The following is a 9247-nucleotide window of genomic DNA, read 5'->3' as shown; positions in this document are numbered from 1 at the left end:
CAGTGCTAACCACTGTGCCACCGTGCTGCCCACATGTGCCACCGTGCTGCCCACATTGTGCCACCGTGCCACCCACATGTAACTGGAGAAATACTGCTCAACATTCCTGAAGAAGGGCTTATGCCCGAAACGTCGATTCTCCTGTTCCCTGGATGCTGCCTGACCTGCTGCGCTTTTCCAGCAACACATTTCCAGCTCTGATCTCCAGCATCTGCAGACCTCACTTTCTCCTGTGACTATCAATATCAGGCAAGGCTCTGGACAGCAAGAAATGCAGGAGTGCTCACAACAACACTGTCCTTGGTCAGTTTTTGTTGGTACTTCAACCCCAGAAAATCATCCACAGGGTGCCCTGGGGATGTCTGTCAAATGCAGGCTTTTTCTCCTCAGCTCCAGGGACAGTGTTCATCTGGTTTCCCAGCACCTGGCTCCTTTGGCTTCCTTTCCCATTGACCCTCATGTTGAATTCTTGAACTGTCCGGTCTATTCCCCTGGCAAACAGAACCCGCAGAGCACACCCAGGCTAGAGAGACTGTCTCAGTCATCCACAGATTGAGAACCGGAGGAAATCAATCATGTTGTTGTTGCAGTGGATCAGGTATGTTCATACTGTTATGGTTGACAGGGCAGTGAGCTTTGTATTTAACAGAGGATCAAACCCCGCTTCTCCAGAGCCGATGGACACATTGCTTTTGGAGTAGAGGCTTTGCTAAAGTTTCTGAGTCGTGTACAGAACCCATGCATTTATATAGCCACCCCCCCCTCCACCCCGTGTAAATTTAGAAAGGAGCTGAAAAATATGAAATCCCTCTGGACACCAGCGCTGAGACTGTTTGGGAAATTCAACTAAAATGAGATTTTTCACAACTGAAGCTTGGTTCCAATTCAACAGAAGAGCTGAGATGTCTGGAAATCAGGATCAAAGCCTGAGATTTTTGGAAAGGTTCAGGGGGTCTGGCAGCATCAGTGGGAGAGGAGTCCGAGTTTGCCAACTCTGGTTTGGTTTCCAATTTCCATTTGCTTTCAATCACTGGATTCCTTTCTTTGTGGTGGTCTCGGGAATCTCAAATCATTACTTTGGGCAGAGTTAGTTTATTTTGTGAATAATGTTTCTTGTCTGCTCTGGTTTCATAGCACCTCATGCTGTGTTCATTTTTCCACGACCTGGAGATGCCGGTGTTGGACTGGGGTGGACAAAGTTAAAAATCCCACACGCCAGGTTAGAGTCCAACAGGTTTATTTGGAAGCACTAGCTTTCATATCACTGCTCCGTCATCAGGTGGTTGTAGAGGTTAAGATGATGATCACAGAATTTATAGCCAAAGGGATCCAGTGTCATGGAGGTGTGATACTGTAAACAATCCCGGATTAAAACTTTCACCTTTTATAATGGGATATGCTGGTTTCTGTTCTTTGATTTGTAAATCCCAGAACTTCCCTCAAATTACATACTCACGTTAGCCCAGCTTTTGAAACAATAGGAGTGAAGTGCACACATGTCAGCTTATGGGGTGTATTTGTTTTTGCAGAATTACATTTTATTTTGCTCAAAACTGCATGAATCCATGTAAAACTCTGTAAAACTATACAGAGGGTTTGTCAGTCTGACTAGCATTGGGACACAGACTGATTTCACACCTATTGGTTGAAAAACTCAGCTAACTTGAGAATGTAATTTGGGGGAAGTTCTGGGATTTACATCTCGAACAGAAACCAGCATATCCCATGATAAAAGGTGAAAGTTTTAATCTGGGATTGTTTACAGTATCACACCTCCATGACACTGGACTCCTTTGGCTATAAATTCTGTGAGCATGATCTTCACCTCCACAACCACCTGATGACGGAGCAGTGCTCCGAAAGCTAGTGCTTCCAAATGAACCTGTTGGACTCTAACCTGGTGTTGTGGGATTTTTAGTTTCATTTTTACAGTGAGACCATACGATATCGGAGCAGGTCGAGGCCATTTGGCTCATCAGTTCTGCTCAGCTTTTCACTGAGACAATCTGGTCATCTTCTCTATTTTCCTGATAAATACTGCAGCCTGAGAGAGAGAATACAAACAGACTGACTTTAGCCGTGCTATTGAACACTTGGGGTGATGGAAGATTGCAGATTCAGGAGATCTTCCAAACCACATTCATTCATCAATGAATTCAATCCATTCTCACTCTGAGCCTTATGACCATTGATTATTTTGAAGGTGCCCAGGATATTTGAAGGAGTGGGTCTCAGTAAGAGCCTCATTTCCAAACAGAACGGCCCTCCTGCACCACGGTGAGTGTCTCAGAAATTCGAGAGTAATTGATCTGAGGTTCTTTTCCTTCAATATGATTTAATGTGTTGGAATCCCTTATTGCCCTTAGAGCTGATGGAGTTGCTTCTTGAGCTGATCTTGCTGGGTTTTATTCCCCTGCATTTGGCTGTCCCGCACTCTAAAAGTAACCCAGGGGCTGGAAATAATTTGCAGCGTTGATTATGCATAGCAAATATTTAGAAATTAAAATTGCTACGTGACTTATTGTTCCGCAATCAGAATGGTGATGAACTGTGGAATAAGGTACAGTTATTCCCAGAGAAAGACGATGCATCCTGACTGCCGCCAATCCAATCGGAAAGAAATCCTGGAACTGTTCTGGTATTACAATAAACCAAAGTGTAATGACCATACACAACACATTCTGCTTGCATCTTATTGGCTGATCCAAATGGTCAGTGTGGTTGGAGGAAAGGAGAGCGTAGCTGATGTGACAGTGATTTAAAGAAAGATTGATCCACACTGTGACCGGTTCAGGGCGTGTGTTAACACTGATGGTGTTTGTACGTGATGTGCGATACTGTCTCAGTGTGAAATGCTGGAACACATTCTGCACTAACCATCTCTGACACTCAGTACCCTTTTGTTTACCAGATGGAAGCAAAGAATGGGTTTGTTTCTCATGTGGGACATGGCAAAGGTATCAGGGAGATATCATCAGGTGGTCTTGGATTGTGGTGGTTCTGATCTCTGAAGTTTGCATCACATTTAGCTCACTTGCACTCATTGCTTAGACTTTTGAGTACAGGAGTTGAGAGGTCATGTTGAGGTTAATCCAAGTTGTACAGGGAATAAAGAGCATTTCTCAATCAGACACTTCCCTCCTCATCAATTCTTCAATGTTGCACTATCTCCTCCTAAACGTCTTCACTTCAAGATCTTCCTCAAGGGTTTCAGAGTGAGTCAATAACTCCGTCAGTTAAAGGGATGGTCACACTATTTTTCTGACCATTTGGTTTATTTCATTGTTCACAACATTGGTGAGGCCACGTCTGGAGCACTGAGTCCTGTTCCGGTTGCTCAGTTATGGAAAAGTTGTTATTAAACTGGAGAGGGTTCAGAAAAGATTTCCCAGGCTGTTGCCAGGGATGGAGGGTTTGAGATATAAAAATAGACTGGAAAGGATGGAACTCTTTTCACTGGAGCAGAGGAGGTTAAGGGGTGACCTTATAGAAGTTTATAAAATCATGATGGGTATGGAATGGCAGGTGTCTTTTCCTGAGGCTGGGACATTTCAAGATTAAAGGGGATTATTTTTTAAGGTGCGAGGAAAAAGATTTTAAAAAACGTAAGGGGCAAATTCCTTACACAGAGAGTGGTTTGAATGTGACATTAACTTCCAGAGAAAGTGATGGATATGGGTACAGTTATAATGTTTAAAAGACATTTGGATAAGTGCATGAACAAGGAATGTTTGGAGGGATATGGGTCAGTTGCGGCCAAGTGGGACTAGTTTAGTTTGGGATTATGTTTGACATGGACAGGTTGGACTGAGGGGTCTGCAGTTTCCATGCTGTCTGACTCCATGTGAAATCAGAACTGTCAATGTGACCAATTAGTATATTGAAGTGCTGTGGATGTTACACTTTATAGTAAAAGAGATTGAACTATTTGGCTCTTTATTCTCATGGTGTGTTCCCATGAAGTACTCGGGGAACAGAGATTCCTCTGAAACAAACTTATACTTAGGAAACCTTCACTGAGATCATGAGATATCTGTCCCCCCAAAAAATCAATTCCAACAGTTCATCCATCCTGTTTTCCACATCATCATAGACACCCCTTTGTGTCATTCCCCCCCTCTCCTCCCCTTTACATTAAACTGTCAATGCTGGAATGTTTTAACATTAGACCTAACGGTCATGCATTTGCTGAGGTCACAGACATTCATTAAAGATCGAAAACTGCACAAGAATTAACATGACAAAATGTATGGGTCATACAAAACAGACACAAATCATCAGTTATTGTGTCATCTGCATCATTAAAAAAACAAAGACCACATTCTCAATCAGACACCTCCCTCCTTGTCAATTCTTCAATGTTTCACTATCCCCACCCCCTCCCCACATCTTTACTTCAAAATCTTCCTCATGGATTTCAGTGTGAGTCAATAACACCATCAGTTAAAGGGATGGTCACACTGCTTTTCTAACCAATTGATTTATTTCATTGTTTGTTCACAACACAAACGGTTAAAAGGGATGGTCACGGAAGAGTGTCTGACCATATTATGTTATCTCACTGATCAGCTCTAAAATCCAGCAATTCTGAAGAAGTGGAATTTCCTGACAACTCTTTGTCTCAAACAATGAGAAATATTTACATTGTTGTTCATTGATCTGAAGGTGAGTTACTGAAGGTAAATTAACAAAGATTGAGTAACCTGTACAATAATGACCAGATTATGGATGTTTACCTGATTTTAGGTTTTGCTGTTTCCTGTCTTGTTTCAGTTGATCATAATTCAGATTGGAGTAAATGTTGTCCAGCTCCATGTTCTCACTCAGAGGATCTTCATGCCTTTAGCAACAATTAGAGAAAAGCAACGTTTTTCTCAGTTTTAGTTCCTACTTTTCTCGTGAAAACCACATTCATAGATTGTGTCTGGGTTAACTTGCAACAGTTTCCTCTACCATCACTGATGCAATTGAATTTGCTTAATGCGCTTCAAAGTAAAATACCACTTCTGTAATCAGATGCTAAGAATGCAATTGGACTTTTTTAATAAGTTGAAACTTTATTGCTGGAACAGCACAGCAGGTCAGGCAGCATCCAGGGAACAGGAGATTCGACGTTTCGGGCACAGGCCCTTCTTCAGGACTTTTTTAATAACTTAATTTTCCTGTGTCCAACAGGGCAAGGGCAGCAGAATCTTGGGAACACTACAACTTCAAAGTTCCTCTCCAAGCCTGTTACTCACCATCCTGTAACATCACGGGGTAAACCCTCCTGCTTCGTTTAAACCAGCAACACAGAAATGATTTATCCCATGCAGTATTCTGTGAAAATTTAAGAGGACAAGAACTATTTAAAGTACAAATTAACAACTTTACTTCTTAAAGTATAACAGAGAATAATTAACGAGCAACTATTCACAACTCTTTCCTCTAACCTAGCTTTTATACAATACTCGGACGATAAACACCTGACTAAGATTTTCCAAAAATTCAAGTTTTTAAAACCTGTCAGCTGTCGAATCTTCTTTGTAAATCTTCCTCGATCCTCTTTTCCTCTTCTTAGGGATTATGCTTCATAGGTTACTGACAGATAAAGGTACCTCTAAGAGAGCTATTCTCCAGGCAGTATGCAGATGCTGGTGGTTTGGCAGTTCTCCTCCTAACTGTTCAATTTTCCTTGGTCTCATACAATGGCATCAGATTGTGCCATTGGCTTTCAAGATTATAAATATACTCAATTCAAATTTGATTGGAGCTTAGTACTTTTTGGGGAATAATTTAAACTGATTGGCCTAATTCAAATTTGTTTTGTCATCTCCAAGCAACCAGCTTTTCGAGTTGTTGGACCAAGTATTGCATTACCTCTTGCTCAGAACAGTTGCTGCAGTGTCAGATAGTTCTGCTAGCTTTTAACTTTCTTAAAGGTACAGTACCCACATCTTCATAACACCTCTCCTCTTATGAAAAAATGAACCATCATAATGAAAAGATGACTTCATTTTTTTCTACTCTTTAAACACATTAACCTAACATACAGATATCTTTAATCTAAGTTCACCTTAACTTCTTCCCATATAACAGTACATATGTATATAACATTAAATAAAGACAAATCACATCTAAACTTTATCAGTTAAATACGTGATAACGCATCTGCGATTATATTCTTACAACCCTCGACACGTACAACTTTTAAATTAAAGACTGCAATGAAATGGTCTCATATTCTTGTCTTTGAAATGTTCTAAGAATGGAAGAGGTTTGTGGTCTGTGTACACAACCATCTCTGACATGTTCTCCGTGCCATAAACATTAAAATAGTGTAAGGCCAGTACCAAACTCAATAGTTGTTTTTCAGTCACAGAGTATTTCCTCTGGTGGATGTTGACCCTCTTCGAAAAGTAACCAACCGGCAGTTCAATCCCCTCCTCATCTTCCTGTAGGAGTACATCTCCAACTCCTATGTCACTAGCATCCATGGCAACTTTAAAAGGTTTTGAAAAGTTTGGTGTAGCTAAAACTGGTTTGGTGGTTAATATTGATTTCAAATGGTTGAGTGCCTCCTGACATTGTTCTGTCCACCAAAACTTTGTGTTCTTCCTCAGCAAATCGGTTAACAGTGTCACTACACTGCTTAAATTTGGAACAAACTTCTGAGAGAATCCGCTGAGTCCTAAGAATCGAAACACCTCTTTCTTCGAGGTTGGTCATGGAAAATCCTCGATGGCCTTCGTCTTTGCTTTCCGTGGAGTCAACATTCCATGACCGATGTCATGTCCAAAGAATGTCACCTGTGCTTCCGAGAATTCAGTTTTATTTAAATTTATCACCAGTTTTGCCTCTTGTAGTCATTCAAAGAGCTCTGCCAACTTTACCATGCGATATTTCCAGGACTTACTGAAGATCACTACATCGTCCAAATAGACTGCCCAGTTTGTTAAACCAGCTACAACTCTGTTCATGAGTCTTTGGAACGTGACAGGTGCATTCTTCATTCCAAGAATTTTTTTTCACTGTCTCTGATAAAGGTACTTGCCAGTAATCACGCAGTAAGTTCAATTTGGTGATGTAAATGGCTTGTCCAACTTCCTCAATACAGTCCTCCAATCTAGGTATTGGATATGAGTCTGACTTTATAACGGCATTGACCTTCCCATAATCCACACAGAATTAGAGTCATAGAGATGGACAGCACGGAAACAGATCCTTCAGTCTAAGCCATCCATTCTGACCAGATATCTCAACCCAATCCAGTCCCACCTGCCACATCCAGCCCATATTCCTCCAAACCCTTCCTATTCATATACCCATCCAAATGCCTCTTAAATGTTGCAATGGTACCAGCCGCCAGCACTTCCTCTGGCAGCTCATTCCATACATGTACCACCCTCTGCGTGAAAACGTTGCCCTTAGGTCTCTTTTATATCTTTCCCCTCTCACCCTAAACCTATGCCCCCGAGTTCTGGACTCCCCGACCCCAGGGAAAAGACTTTGTCTATTTATCCTATCCATGCCCATCATAATTTTGTAAACCTCTATAAGGTCACCCCTCAGCCTCTGATGCACCAGGGAAAATAGCCCCAGCCTGTTCAGCATCTCCCGACAGCTCAAATCCTCCAACCCTGTCAACATCCTTGTTAATCTTGTCTGAACCCTTTCAAGTTTTACAACATCTTCCCGATAGGAAGGAGACCAGAATTGCACACAATATTCCAACAGCGGCCTAACCAATGTCCTGTACAGCTGCAACATGACCCTCCTACTCCTGTATTCAGTACTCTGACTCATAAAGGAAAGCATACCAAACGCCTTCTTCACTATCCTATTTACCTGCGACTCCACTTTCAAGGAGCTATGAACCTGCACTCCAAGGTCTCTTTGTTCAGCAACACTCCCTAGGACCTTACCATTAAGTGAAGAAGTCCTGCTAAGATTTGCTTTCCCAAAATGCAGCACCTCGCATTTATCTGAATTAAACTCCATCTGCCACTTCTCAGCCCATTGGCCCATCTGGTCCAGATCCTGTTGTAATCTGGGGTAACCTCCAATTTTGATGTCATCTGCAATCTTACTAACTGTACCTCTTATACTCACATCCAAATCATTTATATAACTGATGAAAAGTAGTGGATGCAGGATCCTTGTGGCGCTCCACTGGTCACAGGCCTCCATTCTGAAAAACAACCCTCTACCACTTCCCTCTGTCTTCTACCTTTGAGCTAGTTCTGTATCCAAATGGCTAGTTCTCCCTGTATTTCATGAGATCTAAACTTGTGAAATGTCTCACTGAAGTCCATATAGACCACATCTACTGCTCTGCCCTCATCAATCCTCTTTGTTGCTTCTTCAAAAATCTCAATCAAGTTTGTGAGACATGATTTCCCCCGCATAAAGACATGTTGACTATCTCTAATCAGTCCTTGCCTTTCTAACTACATGTACATCCTGTCCCTCAGGATTCCCTCCAACAACTTGCCCACCACCGACATCAGGCTCACTGGTCTGTAGTGCCCTGGCTTGTCCTTACCACCCTTCTTAAACAGTGGCAGCACGTTAGCCAACTTCCACTCTTCCGGCACCTCACCTGTGACTATCGATGATACAAATATCACAGCAAGAGGCCCAGCAATCACTTCTCTAGCTTCCCACAGAGATCTAGGGTACACCTGATCAGGTCCTGGGGATTTATCCATCTTTAACCATTTCAAGACATCCAGCACTTCCTCCTCTGTAATATGGACATTTTTCAAGATGTCACCATCTATTTCCCTACAATCTATATCTTCCATATCCTTTTCCACAGTAAATACTGATGCAAAATACTCGTTTAGTATCTTCCCCATTTTCTGTGGCTCCACACAAAGGCCGCCTTGCTGATCTTTGATGGGTCCTATTCTCTCCCTCGTTACCCATTTTGTCCTTAAAGTATTTGTAAAAACCCTTTGGATTCTCCTAAATTCTATTTGCCAAAACTGTCTCATGTTCCATTGTTACCCTCCTGATTTACCTCTTAAGTATACTCCTACTGCCTTTATACTCTTCCAAGTATTCACTCAATCTATACCTGACATGTGTTTCCTTCTTTTTCTTCACCAAACCCTCAATTTCTTTAGCCATCCAGCATTCCCTATACGTTTCTAGCCTTTCCTTTCACCCTAACCAAGTTGTTGAGTCCTGTCCAGTTGGGGAGCTACAATGATTAGCGAACCCCACTCTCTCTGGCTTGGTTCGATGATGTCCTCGTCGAGCA

At 42.0% G+C, this 9247-nt stretch overlaps 1 protein-coding gene across 1 annotated transcript in view; it reads right to left on the bottom strand.

Annotated features, from left to right (window-relative positions):
- LOC122552439 (CD209 antigen-like protein C) overlaps positions 1 to 4879 on the bottom strand; it is a 107253-nt gene extending 102374 nt beyond the window's left edge. Inside the window, exon 1 of the mRNA XM_043695169.1 lies at positions 4737 to 4879. Coding sequence (XP_043551104.1) covers positions 4737 to 4815 — 79 coding nt within the window. The 5' untranslated portion in view covers positions 4816 to 4879. The remainder of the gene's footprint in view (positions 1 to 4736) is intronic.
- Between the last annotated feature and the right edge of the window lie 4368 nt (positions 4880 to 9247).

Source organism: Chiloscyllium plagiosum, chromosome 8 (assembly GCF_004010195.1).
Source record: "Chiloscyllium plagiosum isolate BGI_BamShark_2017 chromosome 8, ASM401019v2, whole genome shotgun sequence".
Taxonomy (NCBI): Eukaryota; Metazoa; Chordata; class Chondrichthyes; order Orectolobiformes; family Hemiscylliidae; genus Chiloscyllium; species Chiloscyllium plagiosum.
The sequence above is the reverse complement of the archived record's forward strand: the minus strand, read 5'-3'. Positions and strand labels throughout refer to the sequence as shown.